Below are 27,985 nucleotides of genomic sequence, written 5' to 3'. Positions count from 1 at the left end.
CGCTCCAATCACTGCTGGGTTCATTTCAACTTCATACTATGAGCTGGACACGGCACGACAAGGACTGGATCTACTACCATTGCTAGTCTAAATGGACTTTTGGGCCCTTTTCTTTATGGGATGGTAATCCTGCTTCGGAACAGCGTGACATTTTGAATGAGGATGACCACACTTGTGAAGAAGGGCCAACAGGTGCGCTATGTCCTGCTGTTGCTGCCCTGCTTAGTGCTGCAACTCTGCAGTGCTCAGACACAAGGAGGTAAGGTCACACACACACACACACACACACACACACACAGATGTTAAGCAGATCACCAAGTTTTCGACTTATCTTTGCTTCGTCGTGTGATGTAGGGAAAAAACAAAAGAAAAAACACCTGTCCTGCCACACAATCACAACCTGCTCTACAAAGTTCAAACCTGTTTGCGATGAGTCACCTGCACCTCTCCCACAACTCTGTGGGGCGACGCTTATCTCACCTGTCACTCTTTCAAGGTTCTGGAACTCGCATAGAATTGCACAACTCATTTCAACACACTCTAAAAACACACAGCAGAGTCTCACTCTTTTTTTTAAATTTCTTTTTTAGTTTGACACCTTAGGAATGAAACCATATTGTAATTAACTTCATTCATTTGCACATCAAGTTGAAGAATAGGCCAGGTAAAATAGATAAACCTAGATAAATTGATAGCTAGATAGCTAGTTAGCTAGCTAGATGGGTAGATAGCTACAGTAGATATCTACAGTATGCAACAAATAGACTTTGAACAAATTCAATATTATTGTATTTTTATATTGATCATCTTTTATTTATATTATTATTATTATTTATATATTTATGTATATATTGGTGTATGTAAATAGATATTGCATTATACATTAGATCATCAATGTATAATTGTTAGTTACTTATTACTCATCATTATCAATGATATTAATATTTTGTTACAATTTTGAAATTATAAATAAAACACCATGGATATAATTATATGATAAAATGTAAAAAAACAAAAAACGACAACCGTAAGAAAAAAAACCCTTCAATGATATATTTCGAGACAAAGAAAAAAATGTCATCACTCCTGCAGTCAGAGGAGGCAATTTTGCATGAAAATAATACAGTATGTATTAACCCAGAGGATGTACACGCATCACATCAACGCCACTGCAAGCGTTGTTGTGATTTGAATCTAAGAGGGACTGTATAAACTTTGACCCCACCTACTTGTTTCTGTCACCTGCTGCTTCAGACACCGGTGGCGCCTGGGATAAGAAAAAAAGAATGTGGTCAAAACAATCATCATAATCACATAACCAATCTATGACAGCTGATGTTCAAATGACAAGGAACAACAACAACATTTGCATGTGACCACGCGTTATGTTAAAAAAAAAACAACAATAACAGAGGAACAGAATTTAAATAAATCTGAGGGGTTAATGTCAAGGCGGGACAGTACACGACTGGTGAGCACAACTGCCTCACAGTTCAGAGGACCAGGGTTCAAATCCCGGCTCCACCTGTGTGGAGTTGGAATTTTCTCCCTGTGCCTGCGTGGGTTTTCCGGTTTCCCCCCACATCCCAAAAACATGCATGGTAGGTTGATTGAAGACTCTAAATTTCCCGTAGGTGTGAATGTGAGCGCAAATGGTTGTTTGTTTATATGTGCCCTGCGATTGGCTGGCGACCCGTTCAGGGTGGACCCTGCCTCTCGCCCGAAGATAGCTGGGATAGGCTCCAGCACGCCCGCGACCCTTGTGAGGATACAGCGGATAATGGATAAATGGATGGACGGGTTAATGTCATTTAGGCCACTGCTCTACTGGCCTGTTGTAAAACTGGAATTTACTACGCAGTAAACAGGCCTGTTGTGAAAGAGCTTTTGTATTGTTTTATAATTGCGGAAAGACAAATCTGTGTACCAATGTGGCAACAGGATGGCACAGTTTGTTATGCCTTGCTTTATGACATCATGGTCGTCTAGTGGTTAGCAGGCATGCCTCACAATTCTGAGGTTCTGGGTCTGAATCTCGGCTTCGGCCTGGGTTTTCTCCAGGTTAGGTTAATCGAAGACTGTAAATGGTTCGTAGGTGTGAATGTTTTTTTTGTCTATATGTGCCCTGTGATTGGCAGACCACCAGCGTCTGTCTCGCCAAAAGTCAGCTGAGATTTGGTTCAGCTGACCCTAATGATGACAATCGCTATAGAAAACAGATGGAAAGATACTGTATGACAGAGTGTACTAGTTCATCAAATGGTGGCTGGGGACAGTGTGGCAGTGGTGGAAATGTGTGACTTCCGTGTTCCAATGGGAATGCAATGTACAACTGCCTGAAATTAGCACCTTGTATTCGCGTGTCGTTCCAATTAATAATGTAGTGCAATTAGATAGGTGCAGTTACGTAATTGTTCCATGCTTGAGTTTCCACGCGTCACTAATGATAGACCCATCTTCCTGATCAACAAAACAGTACACATGAAAGAATAATAATTTAATTGGGCGTTTGAATTAAGTTGGCGCAAGATCAAACTCGACTGTGATATTTTTGGCTGCTGTCGGTCAGTTGGTCAAGCGGGTCGCCCAGTGGCCGAACGGCTGCCGGTTTGCATCCCGGCTCCAACTATCTGCTGTCGAAGTGTCCTTGGACAAGACACTATCCCCTAATTTGCTCCCAGTGGGCCTGGCAGTGCCTTGCATGACAGCAGCTGCCCATTGGTGTGTGAATGGGTGAATGTGAGGCTTTGTAAAGCCCTTTTGGCACTGTATGGTGCCATTTATCATATTTCAAGTTTGCACGTGCTGCGTGGCTATAAGAATACGTGATGTGCTTTGTTTTGACGATTAGGTGATTTGTTTCTTGACAACACACTTCTCATGGGCTAGTTTGTCGGAGGAATAAAGCCTCACTTTTCTTTGAGCACGACCTCTGGCTTTGTGTGCTGCTTACTGACCATACAGAATGGGAGGAAAACAAAAGCGCCTTTTACCAAATGCAGTGGGTTACGAAGGAGAGAGGATTTGCAGACGTTGGGATTTGTAAGTTGCATTGTTGAAATGACTGGCGAGGTACACACGCTCCTATGATGATCTGCTATACCACTACGCAAACAAATCAGCCTGGAGTGTACTGAACTGAATGCTCCTTAGTGCACAGGTGTCAAATTCAAGGCATGGCACCCTTTTATGTGGTCCACTAAAGCAAATAAAGTGTGTCCACCTCATGTTTCTTGCTAAATGGATTAGTTATTTTAATTTTGGCAGAAAATCTGTTCCAAAATTGTTTTGTTTTTTCCCTTCACTTTAACTTGGACAACTGTTGTAACTACATACCAAAATATCAGAATGCCACTATTTTTCATGTTAAAGATATATATGCAAGACAGCAATAACAAATACAGGGGAAGGAGAATGTGTTTATGTAATACCATGATGAGGTGATTATTCTGTAAATTTATATAGTTTTCATTCATCACTGTCATCAGTGCCCCAGCAGATCCAGCAAATATTGCTGTGGTGTAAAAAAAAGTCCTCAGTGATAAAATTGCTTTAATGTGTATAAATAATGGGCAGCGCGGTTTGGGGTTCAAATCTCAGCTGCCAGTGTTGAGTTTGCACGTTCTAGGTTGTAGGTTAATTGAAGACCGAATAGTCCATAGGTGTGAGTGTGAGTGTGGATAGTTATTTGTCTAATTCTGCCCTGTGATTGGCTGGCAACCATTCCAGGCTGTACCCCGTCTCTTGCCCAAAATCACATGGACACTGTCGAGCAACAAACGTGAGAGGAATTCTGTCTACAAAGTTGCTTTGTTTGCTTGATAGCTAAAATGGTATGTTCATGTTTCAGAATGCATCACATGTGAGGTTAGTCGTTAGGGTTTATACGTATCTTTTGTGACACCAGGACACCTGGTTAAATATTTATTTTGTTAAATTGTGTTTATTTGGAGGTTTTAAATGAAGCACAGACTAAGTTATTTCGTGTCAAGAGTGATTAAGCAAACTGCTGTTGCCAAAGTTTGTGAAGTTGTGTAACTCCCACTGTCAGCATTAATTGACCTGCTGTAATTAGAAGTCTTGAACAACACTAACAATTTGTTTTTGTTTGTGCACACGGTGCGGCAACACGGCACGAAATGGGACCTGGTTTCAGGTGTCTGTGCATGTGAGCTTGCTCATCGTGCAGTAATCTCTGGCTGCTCTGTGCCAAGTTTCTGTTTACTTCGCTCATTGTTTCAAGCGCTTTACCCGCGCTGTCATTACCTCCTCCTCCCTGCTTTTTTCTCAAAACTGAAATCTTGGTAACGACAACACGTAAACCTGATCTGCTTCGTGTCTTGTTTTCCTCCCGCGTTGTGTTTGGTTACAGTGCAGATCTGAGGACAATGATCCCTTTTTGAAGGCCGTCCATACTACGGTCAGTGATGGAATAGTCCAACTCAGAGTCAAGCGTCAGCGTGGATGCACAGAGGTTGGCTGTGCGACACTGATGCGTTACAATTTTTACATCTTTCAAAAAGGAGGCCATTGTTTATCTGTGTGTATGTTGACTCTAATCCCTCTGCCCCATTCCTTTTTTTTCTTGCCCGCTATCCATCTGCCAGCGCTGAAAGTCGTCCTTTGATAGAAAACCCACTCAGCCTGCTAACATTCTCAGCCTCCTCCAGTCGCAGCTTGTGCATTGTTTGCACGGCGCTCATTGCAGTTTTCTGCCACGCTGCTGCTACTACTGTACACCTGCATCAACATCAGCTTTCAATGGTGGGAAGTAATGAAGTACAAATACTTTGTCACTGTTTTCACAGTATTTACCATATCTATCTATGGTATCTTTACTTGAGTATATATTTTTCTGACAACTTTTTACTTTTACTTCTGCTGTGGAAGAAAGATACTTAACGAGAATACTTGAAATAAAAATTTGAAGACAAAGTAACTTGCACATTTTAAATAAGAGGTCAAACAATCCGACATTAAGACATGCAGTATCTCGAAAGTGGATGGGCAAGAGATAGTTTCCAACATTGATTTTCATACCTTCCTCTATGTAATTGGCACAGACCAATACACCACATAATGCAGGAAGACACAGACAATTGGTCAGACAGAAAACAATATGATTAGAGGGTCCTCAAAGAGAAAATGCCAAGTCCATTTAACACCTCTATCTTTTGCCATTGTTCTTGATCAGATGAACTGGTGTCAGTCTTGAATAATTTGTCCCAAGTGTTGCAATTCACTCTTGAAGGTACAGTAACACACTGAAATAGGTTATACCATGACATTTTCCATTACACTCCCTACTTTTAAAAACAGAAATCTGTACGTTCTACTCCTCGTGTGAGTACTTTTGCTACCTCTGTCAGTCTGTCACCCTTTTCTGTCTGCTGTGCATTCTGAACAGCACACGTTTGCATGTAGGTGTTTTTGAGCGTTTCTCAACACGCACTTGAAGTTGTGTTCAGTCCACCGATAAACTGATGTAACTTAAATTTCATACAATTTAATAAGTAATGCTTTCCAGAAGAATTAAGTCATCACAGCGAACACAATCTGACATTTGGTGTCACTTCTATGTTCACTGAACAATCACAGCATTTGGTTAATTTTACTCTACCATTTTTCCTACAGCATAGTTCTCCTTCATTTGCGAACTCATATCCTGATGTGATGGTAACAAACATGTCAAGATATCACTTCTGAACTTACACAATGAAACTAAACATTTAAAGTAATACAATGTGGCTCCCGAGAGCAATCGTCTGTTTGTTCTTATTAAGACATTCAACATGTTGGCTAACACATTTCTTGGGAAAAGTCCTATTGTTTACTGATGTGGCAGGATGGAAAAATATATCCGGTACCACGTCAGTCCGTGACAACCCCATGTTGTAGGAAAATACAATAAATGGACTCTTATCACACCTTTATGAACATGTACGGCACGTCCATTGCTCACATGAATAATCATGATCGTAGTCTCTTTATTTCTGTGTTCCTCAATTTTGACCCTAATGGAATGTGTTTCTGAGTATCAACATTTGTACACGTGAACATGTGTTGCTTAACTTATTGTAAACTCATGCCCGGAGGTTTTTTCCTGCTTTAAAAGATTTCTACCTTTACAGTCACCTTGGAGTCTAATAATTAGCCCAGTGTGATCCATTAGTGTTGATATAACTCCTGCCACCAAGTCATTCATATTTCAAAACAATTTTTAGGAAATAATGTAATGTGAACAAATACAGTATGTACCAGGCTCAAACTGTCCAAATCATAAAACCTTTGTTAACTGTACAGTCATTGTTTTAGGTCACATTTGAAGAGTTTTGTTGTAAAAAGATAAGTTAACGAGACAGTAAAATTAAACTAAAAATAAAGTAAAACTACACACCTATTCAAGATGCCTGACTGACACTTATTGGAACACAAAAAGAGATGTGCTTGCAAAGTGATGCTATTTACATTAGCACCTGCTAGGAAAAACTGTCTATGTAATGGATATATACTTTATATTATTGTACTGCTCATATATTGTACTGAGCAGCCAAAACATTTCCCCAAATGACAATAAGTTGAATATCCTGTTCCTCCTTTCCATTACTGGTAGCCTGATGTGGTGGAATCATAGAAAAACATAAAAAGACAAAGAAAAAGAAAACCACACTTGCGAGTTGAATCTTTTCTATATTCACCGAGAAAAAGTTTCAGATTGGCTGACATCATGCATAATGCTAGTTGGAGCTCCAAGTTTTGTTTGACATTTAAGGCATCTATTTTTCAGAAAATTGGGGGTGAACGTAAGTTGTACCCCTTTAAGTTGTCCGTTTTCAATGTCACACTGTGTCACTGTATAATCTTGCTTTACTCAAGCAAATTAATTCACGTGAACATATTGCCATCCAACTGGAGACCCCAAACAATGGGTTTTCATCAGACTGTTAGTGTCCTCTGTGCTGCCCCAGCACACACTGTAGGCACTTGTGTTATGTTTTCTTGTAAGAGCCACACCACGTATATACAGACCTTGTTGCAGCAAATCCATTCATACCGTACATGCATGCAACTTCTGGTCGTATTTGTCTCATTTGGACTTACTAATATTAGAATACCTTTTTTCACATGTTGTCAGTTAGGCGTACATAATGTCACAGCACCTCAGATTGGGCTTCACAATTTACGTAAGCATATAATTTCCTTGCCCATGCCTTGCCAATTGACATTGAAGCAGCGTTACGAAATTGTCGAGAAGTGACAAACTGAAAAAGAAAAATGGTGTTGATTCTTTATCATTTCCCCTCAGTGGTAGTTTGTAGCGGCACCCAAAATGCTCTGAGCACGACGGGAAATTCCGAGATCCAGTTCAACTTGATGCGGGAGAGGTACACTGGCTGTGAGATCGTCATGGGCAACCTTGAGATCACCATGATGGAGCACACCAGAGACTTCTCCTTCCTGCAGGTGAGCCACTGAAAATGAGAAAACCTCATTGGACACAGCATTAGGTACAACTGCATAGTAAAGTTACGTCGCTAAACAATTATATTTACAAACATAATAATGCTTAGTTGTGAATGACACTGTCAGAAAGTATAGCGGTAGCCGATAGAGCCAGGAACTATTTTTAGTCGCTTCAACTTAAGTCAAAATGGATGCACATGCTCCACTATAAGGCAGTAGAACCATTGGATTTCTCCTCGCCAATCTGTAAAGATAGCTAATAATTATTATTAGCTTTCTTTGCAGAAAATAATGACTATCTCTCCCCACATTACAAATGTTATCTTGGAAAATGTAAACCGACTTTTCAATAAATGTACCTTTACTCATTACAGTCACCTTTTATTGTACTGAATTACATCCTACTGGCTCTAATATTTTGCCCAGCTCAAGCAAACTGCGTTGATTAAGGCTTAAAATTCTTATTCTAATCTAATCACAGTAGTACAACAAACTGCAACCACAATAATGTCCATATTGTTAAATCAATACTGCTTATCTTTGTAAAAGTAGAACAATTGATACAGCTCTTGCGTTAGATATCTTTTGACCAGGGATGTCCAAACAAAACAATGAGGGCCACTTCACCTTGTGTTTATGAAACATGTTAAAAACCAATTTTATATAATGTACGTCAAATTATGCAAAGTGTTTTCTCCGGGCACTCCGTTTTCCTCCCACATTCCAAAAACATGCGTGGTAGCTTGATTGAGGACTCTAAATTGCCCATAGGTCTGAATGTGAGTGCGAATGGTTGTTTGTTTCTATGTGCCCTGCGATTGGCTGGCGACCGGTTCAGGGTGTACCCCGCCTCCCGCCCGAAGATAGCTGGGATAGGCTCCAGCAGCCCGCGACCGTAGTGAGGAGAAGCGGCTCAGAAAATGGATGGATGGATGGAAATTATGCAAAGTAGTTAAACAGAATTTGAGTCAAAATACCATCTTGGGGTTATTGGTGGAAAAGAAAAAAGTTATAAGCATTAGTGGGATGTCAAAAAAAAAAATAATTTAAAATTGTAACATCCATCCATTTTCAACACCGCTTATCCAGGTTAGGGTCACGGGGCGCTGGAGCCTATCCCAGCTGACTTCGGGCAAAAGGCGGACTACACCCTGAACTGGTCGCCAGTCAGTCGCAGGGCACATATAGACACGGACAACCATTCGCACTCACATTCATACCGTCACTGAGTGGGAACTGAACCCACGCTGCCCGCACCAAAGTCAGGCGAGTGTACAACTACACCATCAGTGACTTATAAATTGTAACATTCAACTTAAATTAAAAAAAGTGTGATATCCTCTTCTACGTTCATTTTTTAAATGAAATTGTTCAATTAAGAATAATTTTCTATCAAGTTAAACTAAAATCTTTCTTTTTACATTTAAAAAATGGTGTTCAATAAAAAAGTGGGATGTCTCATAACAGTCAACCTTTGTTACATTTTTATTTTTAATTAAAAGAAATAGTCTGCTATCTTTCAATATAATTTTTTTTCATAACCTTTTGATGCAGGTCTGTTTAAATTATATTATTAGAATATACTGCGGGCCAATAAAATCAATAAAACAGGCCACAAATGACCCCAAGCCATACTTTAAACACCACTGCTTGAGTTCGTGCATGTGTACCTAATATTGTGGCCAGAGAATGTTGGTGAATGCTTCACTGTTTGAGTCCATCAGAGTGCAAATGCCAAACAAATGCACAAATATATCTGATAAAATCTCGTGCAGTCAATCAGGGAGGTGACAGGCTACATCCTGTTTGCCATCAACGAGTTCAACCGCCTGCCGCTGGACCAACTTCGTGTCATCAGGGGCACCACCTTGTACGAGGACCAGTACGCCTTGGCCGTGATGGTCAACTACCAGAAGGACGGCCAGCACGGCCTGCATGAACTGGGCCTGACACACCTCACAGGTACACATGCAAGTGGCTTTGCTATTACCTATGGGCCATTTATACAGTTTGAAGAAAGTGGGAGCGTCAGGAACAGTTATTTCTTCTACACATTTCTTAGAGAATTATCTCCTGATGGCATGGCCTTCATCACACGTGTTACAGTTTACGTATGTTTCAGTGAACTGTATATATGGTAATCTGACGTATTTCCCCTCCTTTCCTTGAAAATGAACAAATAATATATATTAGTGCAATCATGTCCAACTGATGTACATGTTCGAATTAAGTAAATTCAAAGAGCTCCCCCCCCCAGTGTATACTGTACATTAGAGCTTATGTTTCAGTGTATGCAGTATTTATAGTGTATGTTTTAGTGGATGAGTTTAAGAATATACTGTACGTCAAAGTGTACATTTTAAAGTTTATATTTCAGTGTGTATGTTAAGAGTACTGTATATGTTTTAGTATGTGTTTAGGTCTACTGTATATGTTTGAGAGTACAGTATATATTTGAGTCAATGTATGTATACATACACACATGTATACACCTGTACATGTTAGCGTCTACAGTATTTGTGAGAGTTTGTCTTTAAGACAGTGTATATGTTCGAGTATATCAGTTAAAGTATAGTATGTTTAAGTGTGGGTGGCTGCGCAGATAAGAGGCAGCTCGTTGGAGCTCCCACACTGCCACGCCTTCAGCATACCTGTCGTTGAACAGTATGTGTGTGTGTAGTGTGTGTGTCGTGTAGTGTATGTGGTGAGGTCCCAGCAATGCCTCGTGTAAGCTTCTTAACTGCCAGTGAAACAGGAGCTCTTGCCCATGATGGTGTGTTTTCCTGTGCTGCAATATCAAATAATGACAAATATGATGAGTCATGAGCATGTTGCGACTTGTTTTTGCGTCTCATCATTTACATGAAGTGTCTGCCACTCACAGAGATACTGGAGGGCGGAGTCAAGATCATCCAGAATAAGTACCTGAGCTATGCCCCACAGGTCATCTGGCTGGACATCGTGAAGGATGGGACAGCGCCTATTGTATTGGAGGACAATGGGCCTGAAAGTGAGTGAAAACACACCAAAATCCATTCATCTGCTGTTTAGTAGATTTGTGATGAGGGTAAAAAAATAAGATGATCTGCTTAAGCCTGCAGAAAAGATGGTGCTGCAGTTTTTGTTGATAGTAACAGTGTTTTTTTTTCTCCTTGGGGGGTGCCACAGGGCTGCAGCAGCTTAAGAAAAACAAAATATATATATATATATATATATATTTTAAACCAACCAAACTAACTTCAGCTACAGTGGATATAATAAGTCTACAAACCCCTATTCAAATGCTAGGTTTTTGTTCTATATATAAAAAATGAGATACATAATTTCAAGACTGAACAGTAAACTTTATTTGGGGTTAATCAGAGGCACATTAAATGGTGGCAGGTGTGTGTTGACTCCCATTTAATATGAGTTTGAATGTCATCGGTTAATTCTTAACACAGCCAATTCCCAAGTTATAAGAGCGTGTGCACACTTGTGCAACCACAACCCCTAAATATTTTTAAAAATCAATTGACTTGCACAGGTTACAGGACACGTTAGTGGTGGTCTCATTTTTTTATATCATAAATACCTGGCATTAGAATACGAGTGCTGAGGAATTTGATTAATTATTTTGGAAGTTTCACAAAGGCCTTTCAGTCAGTTTAAACTGTTATGAGTTGTTAAATGTTGAAAATTAATATATATTAGAGAGCAATTATCTTTTGTTTAGTGTACTTTGTGTTTTATGTGTCTATGTACAGGGTGTCCCAAAATTTAAACACATTTGGATGATTATGAAGAGAGTATTTATTAAAACACACTTGTACTTCAGTTGTGTTTTCATCTGCATTTTGGGATGAATACCCTTTGTTCAAAGCTATTCATTCCAAAGGGTTCATCTCGAAAAAGACAGAAACATCAACTGCGCTAACAGCAGTTTAAGTGTGTATAAATTTTTAGGGCACTTTTATATGTATGATTTTTTTTTATTAGCCATTTTACTTTCTATGATGCCTCAATGAGAATAATGTAACATAATGCTCTTTAAATGTTTTAAGGGAATTAATCTGCAACTTTGTGCGACGGTATTATATCCAATAAAGCTGCGATCATCCCTATTATAAAAACATGAATGTTCTAATAATAACAAATGAATGTATGTGTTAGAGCCTTGCAGTGAAGCATGTGAGGACGTTCCATGTTGGGGCCCCGGAAACAACACGTGTCAGATCTGTGAGTGACATTAGCGTGTCGTTACTTTGCTCTGTGTGGCGGTTGATTGATTGACATGTCGTCTCAAATGTGCTCTAGTGACCAAGACGGTGTGCGCCCCGCAGTGCAATGGCCGCTGTTTTGGCAGGAACCCTAGCGATTGTTGTCACAATGAGTGTGCTGGAGGCTGCACTGGACCCTTCGATACTGATTGCTTTGTAAGTCGTGTTGGTTGGTATCTGTGATATTCAGATCACAATGTCAAACCAATAGACTGAAAAAAATTACACTTTGGACCAATTTAAGCAAATTACTGTATTTTGTTAGAGGCATACTTTAAGTTTGTCTCAAGTTATATTTATGGCTTAGTTCAAACCTTAAATTTGGATTTGATCTCAATCAAAAGTATTACTTTTGCCTTAGTCAAACATTTACATTACCACAAAGTAGAAATATAATTTTGAATATTGTTGCTTCAATACCTTCTTTTTTGTTTTGTTTTTGTCAACTGTACTGAGGGGGGGACTTACCATTAAGCAAATGGTAAGCTGAAATTTCCAGGGGCTCTGAAACTTCTCATAGAAACTAATTTAAAAAGTTTTCAGTCTCCTTTTTCTTTCTTTGTTTTTTTTTTTGCCTTAATTCATGTGCTTAAAAATGAAAATGATTCATCCATCATGATTGTTTTGAGTGCTCCCCCCTCACTTCTCATGCATATTCTTACTGCGCATGTGCTCACTTGATTCAGGAAGAGGGTAGTAAGTAGCAAAACAAATTTATTGGTGTGTTGTAAAAACGAAGAGGAGCCATCTCAGTGGAGCAGAGAAGATGAAAGGGTGACAGGAAAACTGTTTTGATCAAAACAACCAAAGGGTTCAACCTTTTGTACCGTGACACAGAATGTGCGTAACCGACAACATCTAGAGCCAAGAGCAGTAGCGCTACTGTCAGTGTCAGCTGAGGAAGATGCAGTGGAGATGAAGTGGAGAGGGACACAAGTGATGGTTTTTATCAAGAGGTGACAATACTCTCTGAGTATGAAAGCTGTTGAAATGGTAAACTATATTAAATGTTGATTATTGTTCAGTAAGTGTTGAGATACCTCACTTGTTTGGTAATAATCTTCAAGAAGGTTTTTAAGGACTTTATCTAGCTCAGGAAATAGGAGAATTTCACACTTTTTAGTTGATAATAAACATTTAAATATTCAAAACCTTTGCAGTACACAAATGTGGAGGGCCCCATCACTGGGTTTGCCTTAAGCCCCCAAATGACAAAATACATCCCTGTCTGTTGGATTTTGCAGGCTTGCAGGAACTTCAACAACTCGGGTTCCTGCGTCCCTCAGTGTCCTCAGACTGTGATCTACAACAAGCACACGTTCAAACTGGAGCCCAACCCCAGTGCCAAGTACCAGTATGGCTCCATCTGTGTGGCCCAGTGTCCCAGTGAGTCCACTTGCCCCTTTTCCACAGCTTTGCACTATCTCTGCGTTGGTCAACTTAGCTCTAAACACTGCAGAAGTATACGCCACAGTGTCCACCATACTGCTGCAGTCCGTTTTCTTGCTGCCCTCAGTCTCCTCTAGAATAAAAGGTGTCTCCAGCAAGTGAATACAGAAGACCCTCATTCCACTTTGTTTTTTAGCATTAGTGTGTCCAATCAACTTTTATGAACAGCAATAATTGTTCATATTCTGTACTCTTTGCACTGCTTTAGTGCTGTTTGTGTCTCCTAAACATACTGTATGTATTTTTTTCATAGCAAACTTTGTGGTGGATGGCAGCTCGTGCGTGAGCAATTGTCCCGCACATAAAATGGAGGTGGAGAAAAATGGGGTGAAAAGATGTGAGCCCTGTGGAGGGCTCTGTCCTAAAGGTATACTTCATGTCATTAATAGTACATTAAGTGTTTTACTTAAATGACTCTGCTATAAATAAAAGCTCGAATTTTACATCCAAAAGTGTAGCGTTATACTTACAGTATTGAATATCCCAAACCACATCCAATACAAGAGCTGTACTACAAAATCAGGTGTTTTTTAGGATAATAATGCTCACGTTTGATTGACAATGTCACCAAGGGATTCATATACAGCAGTGCTCCTTTCATTCATCTGGTCCACCGAGTACATTTGTTGCAATAATTTTGTCATTTCCCCCTAAATCTTATCAATTTAGATATAATTACATTTAACATTTTTCAACAAGTATTTTGTATTCCTTTATCATATTAAATAATTGGCTAATTGATGTATTGCAAATAATAACAAATATTAGTTTAAAAAATACATACATTTAACATTTATTAATTAATTAGTTGCATAATTAAATTGAATGAGATACAATAAAAATGAGCATGACTTTTTTTATTATTCAAATTAAGTTTTTAACATAAAATGCAAAAATCTTAGTAAAATAAATGTTTTTACATTTGTATATAATTAAATATTTAGATGATTAATTATAATTACATTAATTATAATTAATAAACAATTGCATTGGTTAATATTACTAAAATAAAGTTTCACATTTGCATTTAACTTTTTTTCTTTCTTAACCTTACCTACCAATGACTTGGCCCATCTTTCCGTTTTAAAAATCAAATGTTGCCCTTGAGCAAAAAGGTTGCCCTGTGCTGGTTTAAAATGCTTGTGGCTAATGGTAGCAATAGGGTAGAACTGCACTGCATCATACTGTTTCTAATATTTTGCCTTTAAGGTAACCAAAATATTAGAAACAGCTCTCAGTATGACACAGGACAGTGCACCAGTCAAACATTTTGTGATTGGTTAATTTGGTTTCATTTGTTGTGCCTTTGTTTTTAAGTTTTGTTGAGTAAAGCTACATTATTTTAAGTTCATATAGTGAATTATTTCCCTAAAAATGGAATCCTATATTTAAATCCTTCTCTGCAGCTTGCCGCGGTACAGGAACTCAGAACCGACAGACTGTGGATGCTCTTAACATCGACAGTTTCATTAACTGCACAAAGATCCAAGGCAGTCTTCACTTCCTGGTGACTGGGATCCATGGGTAAGAAGACTTGGCGTTAATGGTTGTGTTCTTGCTATCTGCGTGATTTCAACTTATTTTTGTGCATTTTATGCCAATAAAAGTGACGATTACAACAATGTCCCAGCCCTTGATCCAGAAAAACTGAAGATTTTCAACACGGTGCGCGAGATTACAGGTGTGTGTTTTTTCAGGTCTTTTTCAGCAACTGTGTTCATTTTTGTTCGGTCTGACCACTGAACACACACACTGTAACCTTTTCAGACATCCTCAGTATCCAGTCCTGGCCTGTAAACATGACAGATCTATCCGTCTTCTCCAACCTGCAAACCATTCAAGGAAGAACACTATATAGGTGATTTTTTTAAGCAGTGTTTTTAGTCCCTCTGTGTGAAATAATATCAAATGAAGCTCAATTTAATGATCACATTGTCTTTTTTTTTGTCCCTTTAAAACCATTTAGAGGAGTGAGCTCTAAAAGGTATAGTAATATTTTCATGTGCCCACCTTTTTCCGCCACTTAATCTCATTTGGAACTTTAAGTTGGTGGTGGGTGCCTCTGTTTTATTTTTTATTTTTTGCATGTTATCTCCGGTGTCAATCATTTGGCCTCACAATCATCAAATCTTGCAGTGTTTTCCCATCACATTACGTTGCCATTATTTTTCAGGGGCTACTCTATGCTGGTGATGAAGATCCCATCCTTGACCTCTCTGGGCTTACGCTCGCTGCAAAGAATAAATGACGGAAGCGTCTACATCACAGGAAACAAGAAGCTGTGCTACCACCACACGGTCAACTGGACACGCATCTTGAGCAGCAGTTCACGCCCACAGCGACGCCAGAAGTACATTGACATTAAGGAGAACCGGCCAAGAAATGAGTGCGGTGAGTTGGTTTGGATCAGGCGTGGGCAAAGTATGGCCCACGGGCCACGTACGCCCCGCTATGGTCTTTAAACCCAGCTCACCATTTACGTTATTAACAGTCCTATAATATTTGTTGTATTAATTTAGCTGTTGGCGGCACGGTGGGCAACTAGTTAGCACATCTGCCTCACAGTTCTGAGAACCGGGGTTCAAATCCCGGCCTTGCCTGTGTGGAGATTGCATGTTCTCCCCGTGCCTGCGTGGGTTTTCTCCGGGTACTCTGGTTTCCTCCCACATCCCAAATTGGTAGGTCAATTGAAAACTCTAAATTGCTCGTAGGTGTGAATGTGAGTGTGAATGGTTGTTTGTTTACATGTGCCCTGCGATTGGTTCAGGGTGCACTGCGCCTCTCGCCCGAAGATAGCTGGGATAGGCTCCAGCACGCCCGCAACCCTAGTGAAGATAAGCGGTGCAGAAAATGGATGGATGGATGAATTTGGCTGTGCTTTTTATCCTAAAATTGTTTAATTAAAATGTATTTATTCATTTTTCAATTTATTTTAACTTATTAATCCTTTTCGGACAGACAGTACATGTTGTTTCAGTATGGGATGTTATATTGTCGATTTGTAATTTTCTGTGCACCATTTTCGAAATAAAAAGTTCAATTAATTAATCACAACTCACTCACTCACTCATTTACTCACTCACTCACTCAATCAATCAATAAATTTTTCTCATTGATTGATTGGTTTATTAATTTATTGTGAATAATAAAATATAATAATAGCATACTAGAGAATTTTTATATACATTTTTACCAATTTTGTATTTATTTTATTAAACAATTGGTTAATAACACTTTAAGAATGAGGAATTATGAAAACAAATTTTTTAAAAGTATTTTACAGGTTTTTTACATTTATATTTAAATGGTATTATAAGTATATTATAAGTATTCATGTTTTAATTATTTTATTGCTGTTGTTGTGACTTTTGGCGTGTCCCATCAGGAGTCGCCATAGTGATCATCTATTTAATTAAGCATTGTAAAATAATAAAATGTAAAAATATTAGTAAAATATATACATTTACATTTAAATATTAAAACTTTGTATTGGGTTTTCAAATCATTGGCTAATTGATAGTAATATAATGCAATTTTATTCTAACACACTGTTTTAGATCATTTACATACACATTTTATTAAATGTGAACTTATATTTGTTTGTTTTTTGTACCTCGTACAATTGGCACATCTGCCCATTTTAAAAATCAAATGTGACAGAACTTTGGCCTTGTTTGGAATCTCCTAAATTCACCCCATTGGCACACAAAACAGTTTCATTGACATATTATGTCTGTGTGTGTTCTTTTAAAGTTGAGCTTGGCCACGTGTGTGACCAACTGTGCTCCTCGGATGGCTGCTGGGGTCCAGGCCCGGATCAGTGTCTCTCTTGCAAGAAGTACAGCAGAGGAGGAACTTGTGTGCCAGAGTGCATGTTCTTGACAGGGTCAGTTCTCATTCTCGTTTGCCATGGTCCTGGCGACCCAACATTGGTTTTCTATCTGCAGTTTGTGTCAACATTTTGAAAGATTATTTTCATCCCCATGTAGGGAGAGACGAGAGTTTGCTGATCCATTAGGAGAATGTATGCCCTGCCACCCCGAGTGTAAAGTACAGGAGGGAAAGGAGACCTGCACAGGCCCGGTAATAATGTTCTCTGATGCTAAGTGAGAAAATCTCAAAGTGTGGTACCCTGGCTCCTTCTATTGGCACAAGAAAGAATCACTGAGTTCAATTTTCAAAATGTGCATTATGTTACCCTGGCTAAAACTGTTTTTTTTTTTTTTTTTTTTTTTTTAGTCCAGTACACTACATTTGTTAAGTACAGTTCACTTGTTTTTAACCTTTAAGTACTATCTATTTGCAGTTACTCTTTAAGAACTGTTTAGGTCGAATTTTTATTTTGATTGAATAATTTGAACTTTTCCTATATTTAAGTAATGTTATTGTTCCAACTGTGCATAATGTTACAGTGGCTTAAGTAAGTGTGTTTTAGGAATGAAACCTTTGTCTTATTTTTGATGAAGTCTACTACACTACTATATTTTCATGGAGGTCACGATGGTGGTACTTGAAGAGATATGTATTTTTTTAGGTCGTACTTGGTGTGAAATGCTTGAGAACCACTGATCTTGCGTAATGCACTTTACTTCCCCCTGGTGGTTTAACATGAGAAATAATTCAGTAGCTACAAAAGAAAAAGCTGTCACCTTAAATAAGTCTTTATAAAAACTAAAGGTACTATTTACAGTTACATTTTGACCTTTTTAATGGTCATACAGGTGTAAATTAAATCAGTTGGAGGAACAATAGAAAACTCCTTAGCTTTAATGACAAACGGCGAAGGTGATTTGCGCAAATCATAGACATAAATAGAATAGATAATAAAAAATGTTTTGGGAACGTGGGAGGAATCTGGAGCTCCCGTAGAAAACCTACGCAAGCGCAGGGGTGCACAGAGGATAACAGTTTTTCATACGTGTACAGGGAGCAGATGAGTGTGTAGCGTGTGCCAACCGGCAGGACGGCCCACATTGTGTCTCCTTGTGTCCTGAGGGTGTGATGGGAGGCGAGGGGGTCATCTTTAAATACCCAAACAAGCAAGGCCGCTGTGAACCGTGTCACATCAACTGTACCCAAGGGTAAGGCAAACCTAGGACTGTGTGAACTCTATGTGTTTTTCTGTATTTACCTGAAATGTGATTTCTCCCTAGGTGCTTTGGTCCGGGAATTGGAGGCTGTATTGGGTCTTCCAGATACATTTCTGGGTAGGATTCTCCTCTCATTCCACATCATTTGCGCTCACGCATTAATTTTTAGCAATGTGAAATGTCTTTCTCTCTCCTTTTTTTTTGTCTCTAGACAAGCAACCACGGGCATCGTACTGGGAGTTATTGCCCTTCTGTTTGCCAGCTTCTCTGCTTTTGTGCTGAGCGTTTTGTACCGCCGAGGCCTCGCCATCCGCCACAAACGAGCTATGAGGAGATACATGGCCAATGGAGAGGTGAGTATTTAGTTTGGGTTAGTTAATGGGTATGTTCTTTTGCTGTGTGTTTATTATACGAGTGTCCGGAAATATATTGGATTTATGGTCATCCATCTATCACTGCAGATGGATCATGTTCAAATTTTGTGTTTGAAACAGTATTTCATATCTAAACATTGGCCAAAAATGATACATCACTCACTAAAAGTTAGGGATTTTGAGCTTTTGGGCAGAATTTCAGGATGAACCAAAAATGCATTATAACTTTTACAGGTGAACTTATTTTGACATTCTCTAAATGTTTGAATGCACGTGCAACTCTTCAATGTTTCAGTACTTTTTTACTGTTCTCGAAATAAGGAACCGAGGAGCAACATTTTCAATAGGTGTGTTTGATCCATGAACGGAACAATACATTTCCTGGTTCAGTTAGAATTGGGATTTAACATCATACTGTTCACATTTTGACATCATGAAACCAAGACAAGAATTGATCAACAGTACCTTGCCATTGCGAAGCTTCAAACAGGATGTCCTCAGAAGGACCGCTGAGCTTAGAGTGCCATCAGCAGATTGCAAAAGAATTACAGACTGGAAGAGTCACAGAAAATGTCCTACAAGTGGACATATTTGGAAAGTTTGCACATTTGCATTTTATGCTTAGCCAGAAATTACACCCAAAATCTAAATATCCCTCACTTTTTGCAAGTACTGTACCTGTAAATAATTCTTAAATATTTATTTCAGAGGTTTTTTTTTTTTCATTTTGGAGGATGTCTAGTGGGCTACATTGTGGTCATCTCCAGCTATGTCTTTCTAGATTTAAAATATGCTTTGTGTGCACTCAGAGTTTTGAGCCACTGGATCCCAGCGAGAAGGGGCCCAAAGTCCACGCTCGAATCCTGAAGCCCACCGACCTGCGTAAGATCAAGCTGCTGGCTAATGGCGTGTTTGGATCAGTTCATAAGGTAATGAAGATTACGTCAATGCGAAGAACATTATTCAACACATTTGTGCCTCGATTTAAAGCACGCTAAAACCTATTTGCATTTCACAGGGCATTTGGATCCCTGAAGGAGACACAGTGAAGCTTCCAGTTGCCATAAAAACAATTCATGATCGCACTGGGCGGCAGACATTCTTCGAAGTGACAGATGTGAGAAGACATCTCTATTTACTACTGCTTATTTCTTTTGATTTTTTTAAAAATCAATTATTTAGCCGCCCCTGTAGCTTAAAGTGGGCGGCACGGTGGGCGACTGGTTAGCGCGTCTGTCTCACAGTTCTGAGGACCGGGGTGGCTGGCGACCAGTTCAGGGTGTACCCCGCCTCTCGCCCGAGGATAGCTGGGATAGGCTCCAGCACACCCGAGACCCTAGTGAAGATAAGCGGCACAGAAAATGGATGGATGGATGGATGTTGACAAGACAGGAGCCTGATGGAAGGCAATCATGGACTCAATCGTGCTGAACATTGCCAAAAGCCCATTTATTCATTGCAAAAGCACATATTTATTCATGTTGGAAAGCTTTGACTCGAGGTACTGTATGTAGGTTCAAGTTGTAAATATTTTGCCGAGGTTGCCTTGCTTCACCTGTCCAACTTAACGTGAGAAAAGAGCACGAGAGAGATGGAGTGGGTGCAGTGTTGCTGTTCGATGGAAACGTTTGGAGCAGCTGAGCCATGCGGTTTGACGGCTCATTTTATGGTGGTAAATTGCTAATCTATTAAGGATCATGTTTATATACATGAGAGAAAAAGACGTTTTTTTTTCAAGAGGAAATTCTTAATTTCACCTTAGACGTAAAGAAAAAAAAATTAAAATCGCAAATGTAAAAATGTGCTATTATAACAATTCTCAATGTCGACTGCAGCACATGATGGTGATGGGAAGTTTGGACCACACCAATGTAGTCAAGATCCTCGGTATCTGTCCCGGCGCCAACCTGCAGCTCATCAGCGAGCTCAACAACCATGGCTCCCTGCTGGAGCACGTCAAGAACAACAAGAACAAGCTCAGTCCACAGAGGCTCCTCAATTGGTGTGTGCAGATTGCTAAGGTAAAATAACTTGACCGAGCAACACTTCTCTATACAAGAATAGGCAGGGTGGTGTATTCAATTCTCTGTATTCTACTCTGCTCAGGGTATGTATTACCTGGAGGAGAACAGGATGGTCCATAGGAACCTGGCTGCCAGAAATGTGCTGTTGAAGAATAACTACACCGCCCAGATCTCTGACTACGGCATTGCCGACCTACTGTACCCCGATGACAAGAAGTACTTTTACAATGGAGTCAAGGTTCGTATACTGGCTGAAACATTGACTTTCAGTCAAATAACGGTGAATAGCACCGTACATCCCAAAAACATGCATGGTAGGTTAATCAAAGACTCTACATTGCCCGTAGGTATGAACGTGATGGCAAATGGTTGTTTGTTTATATGTGCCCTGCGATTGGCTGGCGACCAGTTCAGGGTGTACCCTGCCCCACGCCCAAAGATAGCTGGGATAGGCTCCAGCATACCCGCGACCCTAGTGAGGATAAGCGGTGTAGAAAATGGAGGGATGGATAGACTGAATGTGTATTTTAATTGAAAACTTTCAATATGTCTTTAGACACCAATCAAGTGGATGGCCTTAGAGAGCATCCTGTTTTGCAGATACACTCATCAAAGTGATGTCTGGAGTTATGGTGAGTTACGTTTTTATCGCCATATGTTTGTTTATTTGTTTGTACTGCAGGATTATGCAAATCTGAGTAGATCACGCTGTGCAAATATCTGACAATGTTTAACTGTTAAAAAAAAGTCAGGGCTCATCTCCTTGTCCATACATATTTACTTGTGGTGTTTAGCAGATTCTACATTCAGCAGTGTGCACTCTGACAAGAATGAGCAGATGACACAAATTGCCTGCTAACAGTTAACTCTGAGTTAAATCTTCTAAAATCACAACGCAAGCCAACATTGATTATAATTAATAAAATATATTAAATAACATTTAAAATGTTAAATATTTAGAATAAATATTTTATTCTGTACAAAAATACATTATTTAATGGCATAAAATATTTAAATCAAATATTTTGCCCACTGCTGTTCTAGATTATGGAGAATGACGTAAAACAATTGGAATAAATGGACAGGATTGTACCATTTGCATTTGAGAGTGGGAGAAATGTTCCATTGCTGAAAATATATTCTTCTCTTTCCTACAGTATATGTTAAATGTTGTTGGGAGCAACCTTGCGCTGTGCTTTTTGATACCACATTAAATCGCTCTCATTCTTTGGTAGGAGTTACAATATGGGAGATGATGTCACATGGTACAGAGCCCTACTCAAATATGCGGCCGCAGGAAGTTCCCGATCTGCTGGAAAAGGGGGAGCGACTGTCCCAGCCGCCTATTTGCACTATTGATGTCTACATGGTCATGGTCAAGTGTGAGTTTATGATCTTTAACATTTGCTTCTACTCAGAATTATAACCTAATCAATAGCTGACTTGGGTTGGATTGAATTGGATTTTATGTTGTGAAATATGACCACAACAAACTCCTTACAGGCTGGATGATTGATGAGAATGTCCGTCCCACATTCAAAGAGCTCGCCAATGAATTTACCAGAATGGCAAGAGATCCTCCTCGCTATCTGGTGATAAAGGTAAGACAACATATTGTCTGTTTCAGGAGAGTCAGTAAAAGTACACATTTTGTTTGTGTTATTTATGTGTTAATATATTTATATACTGTCAACAGGAGGACTGCAGCCAGCCTGACGGGCCTCCTGATGAGTTTGCCCAACGTAGTGCAGACCTGGATGACCTGGAGGATCTTGACTTTGAGCTGGAGGACCAGGTGGAGGAAGTATCAATGGATAACCTCCACCAACTCTCCCATTATGTATCTCCCATTAAGTCTAGGAGCCTCAACGGCCTCTCCAGGCTTGATTCTCACAGAGTAATTGATGTCTGTTTTTAAAAGACAGGCGGTTTGGAAAGTCACTGTGCACTTATATTTTTCTAAACACACGTTTAAGTACAATTCAATGTACCTCCTGTAGTCTACATTGAAACATGTCCTTTAATAAAAATATAAAGGCACAGTGACTTTTCAAACACCTTGGATATATTTGAATGTAACTTCCTGTATCTAAATTCAACTTGTGTCTGTTAAGGTGGTTCTGAGTACACCAGGCGGTGCTGGTTATCTGCCAATGACAGCAGGTGTAGACAACCCAGGACAGGTATGAGCATTTTCGTTGAGCCCAATTATTTGTCTTCTACCGCTACACTGGATAAACCCTCCATTATGAGATCCATGACTATCCAGTGTTTCCTAACCATTATTGAGGGGATTTTCGCTATTTGTGGTCGGGCTTGGCCCCTATCCCCTGCGAAGAGTGGGGGGTCCACTGTACTCACAAATGTTATTACTCAGTGTGAAATCTGCACCTGTTTCGTTGAACGCACTCACAGGAAGCCATGACTTGTTCTCTTGTATGAATGGCAACAGTTGGCTACACTGGTTTAGTGAACCTTCTGCCATCTAGTGGAAGAGCATTTCATTGTTCTGCCTGTCAGTTTAAGGACCCAGGTAAGTGACCCAAAAAAGGTCTTGTAAATTTGACACACCACAGAAAAGAGTATTGTTAACAAGCCAGACAAATTTGAATGAATAAAAAAAATTGCAAAGTACGTTAAATCAGGTTTCAAAATGGTCAAGAATTGAGATATTCTCTCAGCTTGCAGATACTGTAGGCATGTAGCTGAATGCGCTGAAAACTTTGCCCCGTGTAACTTTTAGCTGTCAATCAAATACGTGGCTGCTAAGCCAGAAGAGGAGAATTTACAGCGATGCACATTGCCTATATTCATGAGCCGCAGAGAGGCATTCTGTGGCGGCCAGGCAGCCTCTGAGTCCCACGCCGGGAGAATTTTCCTGTTTGCCTCTGTTAAAATTCAGCTGGCAGTTCAAAATTCATTCAAAATCGCGCAGCCGTGGCTCCTGAAGGGTGCACCGTATGCAGCCACAGCGGTGCAATGGACCGTCGTCCCCGTGGACGATTTTTTTTCCTCTCCTCATCGTTCCGCGACGTCGGCAACTGTGAGGCTGACGGCCCCAATGCCTTTACGCCAAACTTCAGGCGGCTACTCTAGCCGCTGGCGGGCTGGCAAGGGGTCGCCGGGGTGGCAGATCGCGTCGGCTTTGCCACTGCCTCGCTACAAGCCATGCGTGTGGGTCACACCACGGCAGATAAACTGTAGCCCAAATAACACAAAACACATTACACTTCAGGGAAGATGTATTTTTTTCAAGTTGTAGGCATAGTTTGATGGCTAACTGCATGCTATACAGGTAGAACTGGCTCACATTATTATGAATAAGGAAGTGCCACCGAATGGCCACTGCATGGAATAGGGGCAATTGGTGTTTATATAGTGGGGGAGTGGACTCATGGCAGACTATGCCCCCAGCCCGCTTTTGTCACAGGATTAGTTTTGAACCCTGCCTACAAAGTCTGTGCTGGTGAAAAAGAGTTTTAATAAAAATCTCAACAATTCAGTACTGTATTTTTCTGTCTTTGCACGTTTTCAGCACTTACCTTCAAACATATTTAATGTATTTAGGAAAAAAAAAACTTACCTAGGTCTTCAAATACCTGGATATAGTGTCAAAATTTAGCATTATTATCTTTGTAAGCAAAGATTTTGGATACATATCTCATAATTTCGCTTCAAATTATGGAGTTGTACCAAATTAAGTATAGAATTATCATCCAAAAACTACACAATAAAAGCTATCAAAATTACCTTCTAATATTCCACAATATTTCAGGCTCCGTGGCAGTCACGTTCTCGACTCAACTCCGCTCGCACTATGTCCGAGAGTTCTGAGGGTTGCGGCACAGCCACTGAGCTGGAGATGATCGAGGACTTGTCTCTGGCTGGGAGCCCGAAGCGTGGGCGTCATCGGCAGGACAGCGCCTACATGTCCCAAAGAGACAGCTTCTCTGGTGGGCCGCCTGAGACGCCATCCCCAGAGATGGATGAAGAGGACCAAAACGGTTATGTGCTGCCTGGAGACAGCCCTGAGAAAGGTTATATATTTGTATACTGCAGTAGTGTAGTAAAAGTAAAAGGGATTTTTCCAAATTCATGATCAAATAGGTTATTTAAATATCATTTTGAAGGACTGGTTGAATTTGTGGAAGCATGGTGGACGAGTGGTCAGCACATGTTCCTCAAACCTAAAGTGGGTTTCCACCGGGTACACTGTCTGTCTCCCGCATTCCAAAAACATGTGCACCAGACTCTAAATTGTCTACAGGTGTGAATGATTGATTGTTTGTCTATATGTGCCCTGCGGTTGGCTAGGTACAAGTAGTATAACAAATGGATAGATGGTTTTATTGAATCTAGTGATTGTGACAAATTGAAAAACTGTACCTCTTTTTTTCGCCAGAAACCCTGCTGTGTCCGTCTCGAGTTATTCCCGACAGGATAGGCAAGTCGTACTCATCCGGGCTTTTGTGCAACCTGAACGACGACAAATACGAGCACATGACCAAGCATGCGAGCTTCTCGTCCCGAATCAACGGCCACCTCAAAGACAATGGCCACCGGCTCAAGGCCAACAAGAAGCGAACGTCCTCCCTATCATCGCAAGTGACAGCGAGCTTGGGCGATGTCACAACATCCATCAGGAATAACCACATCTCAGAACAGCTTGGTTCTGAAGAGGTTAAATATGAATACATGGATATCAGGTGTAGTGAGAAGGACGAAGACCCTCCGGCACATGACCCTCCGCCTCCTCCCACAGTTGTTGGAATGGCAGAAGAGGAAGAGAAGGAGGAGGAAGAAGAGTACGTGGAAGACAGTAATTATCATTACACTAACAGACAGCCAAAGTTGAGAAAAGCTCTTCAGGAAAACAGGCAGCTAAAGATCCAGGATAGGGATGAGGACGATACTTATGAGTACGAGGACATGGACTGCCTCCCCGCCATTAAGCCTGTACCGACAGCAGTGTACCAAAATATGCAAGTAGGAGGCGAGGGTGAGGCAAGTGGCTCCACGGCTCGTCAGTTTGGCTTTGACCCTTATGTAAAAGTGCGAGCTGGAGTTGAGATCGGAGATTCCGTAAGCGGAGACAGATCCTTTGACAATCCCGACTACTGGCACAGCAGGATGTTCCTCAAACCTAAAGCAGTACCCACATGAAGAAGGCTCATCTGCTCCTTGCTTATTTCTATTCATGAAGGACTTGACAGAACATTACGTCAAAAGGTAAAATGTAGCCCACTTCAACTGACAGAGAAATATTAATAACTATATACTACTGTATTCAGGATTACCAGTGGGGCATTTCCAGCTGTATGAGCACTGAAGAGAAAAAGAACACATATAAAGCTAAATCCAGTATTTGAGTTTACAATTTGACATGAACAAAATTTCTTTTCTTTCTATATTTTCTAAATAAAATATAAAGTTTTAAAGATGTTGTCTGAGTCATGTTGAATTAATCTTAAACTACCTCAGGCTAAGGCCTGGTACACACAAGAGTTTTACAAATCTTAAAAGATTATTATTATTTTTTTAAATCTGTGACTCCACACATAAATAAAAAAAAAGCGTTAAACAGTTTTGGTAATATTGTGGGCAGATTAAGGCAGAGGCAGACACTAGTGAGAGTCAGAAATGGGACAGTTTTTTGACTGCGAAGTGGAGATCACAGAAATTAAGTTCTTTCGCAGTCTTTTTTTGGGGGTAAATTTTACAATCCGATGGATTGCTTATTTTTTTTTTATGAATAAATTGCATCATCGCTGAAGCGACACTGGATCTGCGACTGTTTTTTTTTTGTGCTGGACTGCGTGGAATCAACCCACTCAGTAGTGGCTTTTCACAATTTTGGAGATAAGCCATCTTTTTGGAACAGTAAAAGTACCTTATTGGCCCTTGCTGGTATAAGTAGTGGGGTGTCCACAGGTCAGGCAGGTCTTTGTGCATCTCTTGGCTGCCTCAGCTGCTTGTTCAAGACCTCCTCTATGATTTTACAAATGGCGTCTCTCATCAAGGGCTATGTCTGAGGAGATGGAAGAAAAACAAGGAACAATGAACAGTTATTTGGTGATAGCACAAAAAAAGCACTTCCCGACACAGTCAAGCATCATCTCCAAGAAGAAAAACACAAAGCCTGATGGGTTAACACTACGTACTGTAGTACATATTAGTAATCGCATATTCTGTTTTCCTTTAAGTTGCATAAACCTGAAAAACAGGGTTATGGGAGCAGCAGGGGAATAGAATAGAGCTATAAATGTTAAGAACTTAAGATAAACCGAAATTAGATCATTAAAATAAATGACTAAAATTGTGTAATTTAAGTGATGTTTTGTAGTCACTTTTTAAGGTAGTCAAGGAATCACTTGTTTTTATTCCCTTTGACAAGTTGTTCCATTGTTAAACCCTCCTATTCATTCAAATGAAGAGGTAGCTCTTTAATACTTCTTCCCCAAAACACCACATGCAAAGCATATGATTATAAATCAAATTGCATTAAAAGACCAAGTATATGAGCATTTAAGCACATGGTCAACGCAACCTAACAAAATGGCCACACAAACGCCAACAAAAGCAAACCCATACAGCTATAATAGACATAAAATAAATTGCTTCAAAAGACAAAAAAAATAATAATTATATAGCATTTAAAGACACAATTACAATGCAAATATGGGAGATTTTTATTCAAATGTCTGACTGCATCAAAGTTTCTGTGTGTAAAATAGCTCATGGACGATGTAACTACAAACACAACGATCGTGATATATGAGTAATCTTACCGTGAAATCCCTTTAAATGTAGATGTTTGAGCCTAAAACTCCAACGATTACAGCGCAACCTGCAAAACGTGGCGTCGCAATGCATGTAAATGGTAATGCTTTAGGGCGCAGACACATTGGTAGATACAACACGCCCATTTTGAACTCTGCGCTGACTGCGATTAGGCTCGAAATCGAGGGCGAGCGGTCACAGTACTAAGTTCCTCGTTAGTATAGTGGACAGTATCTCCGCCTGTCACGCGGAAGACCGGGGTTCGATTCCCCGACGGGGAGGTAGCTTTTTTTTTTTTTCACCCTCATTATTTTCAATAATCATTTCAAATTACTAAATTTTTAAAACATAATGACGCAAGATGGGACGGTATTAGAAACGTCACAAGAAAAAGACTACAGTACGTTTTAGTAGTATGTCCGTAAAGGGATTTAAGACTATTACTTGGGGTGTACTCTACAAGTATAGCTGTTTACTGTCATGTGACTACATCCGGGTACTGGTCACCATCGGCGCCATACTGAATGACCGGAGCCTTCACATTG

At 39.9% G+C, this 27,985-nt stretch overlaps 1 protein-coding gene and 1 non-coding gene across 2 annotated transcripts; both read left to right on the top strand.

The window, feature by feature from the left end:
• Window positions 1–12: 12 nt before the first annotated feature.
• Window positions 13–26,101, top strand: erbb3a (erb-b2 receptor tyrosine kinase 3a). Its single transcript, XM_061784434.1, has 29 exons — window positions 13–259; window positions 7,307–7,464; window positions 9,240–9,426; window positions 10,349–10,474; window positions 11,617–11,682; window positions 11,761–11,879; window positions 12,968–13,109; window positions 13,426–13,539; window positions 14,579–14,696; window positions 14,780–14,853; window positions 14,940–15,030; window positions 15,139–15,156; window positions 15,346–15,563; window positions 16,926–17,058; window positions 17,162–17,255; window positions 18,099–18,253; window positions 18,326–18,379; window positions 18,474–18,615; window positions 19,446–19,565; window positions 19,655–19,753; window positions 20,472–20,657; window positions 20,743–20,898; window positions 21,217–21,292; window positions 21,896–22,042; window positions 22,164–22,261; window positions 22,357–22,557; window positions 22,775–22,843; window positions 24,436–24,697; window positions 25,063–26,101. The coding sequence occupies exons 1-29, from the start codon at window positions 157–159 to the stop codon at window positions 25,821–25,823; spliced, it is 4,287 nt and encodes a 1,428-aa protein (XP_061640418.1). The 5' UTR covers window positions 13–156; the 3' UTR covers window positions 25,824–26,101.
• Window positions 26,102–27,649: 1,548 nt separating this feature from the next.
• On the top strand, window positions 27,650–27,721 carry trnad-guc (transfer RNA aspartic acid (anticodon GUC)). The gene has a single exon. It is a non-coding gene; the product is annotated as a tRNA-Asp (tRNA).
• Window positions 27,722–27,985: the final 264 nt, after the last annotated feature.

Source organism: Phyllopteryx taeniolatus, chromosome 9, assembly GCF_024500385.1.
Source record: "Phyllopteryx taeniolatus isolate TA_2022b chromosome 9, UOR_Ptae_1.2, whole genome shotgun sequence".
In the NCBI taxonomy this organism is placed as follows: domain Eukaryota; kingdom Metazoa; phylum Chordata; class Actinopteri; order Syngnathiformes; family Syngnathidae; genus Phyllopteryx; species Phyllopteryx taeniolatus.
Note: the sequence above shows the minus strand (reverse complement) of the source record. Positions and strands in the feature narration are given on the sequence as shown.

Bases quoted from the DNA above. Each gene is read 5' to 3' on its own strand.
- erbb3a (XM_061784434.1), top strand. From the start codon at position 157: ATGAGGATGACCACACTTGTGAAGAAGGGCCAACAGGTGCGCTATGTC. The intron at 9,427-10,348 runs GTACACATGCAA...TGCCACTCACAG, and splicing joins GGGCCTGACACACCTCACAG to AGATACTGGAGGGCGGAGTC. The intron at 14,854-14,939 runs GTGTGTGTTTTT...TAACCTTTTCAG, and splicing joins CACGGTGCGCGAGATTACAG to ACATCCTCAGTATCCAGTCC.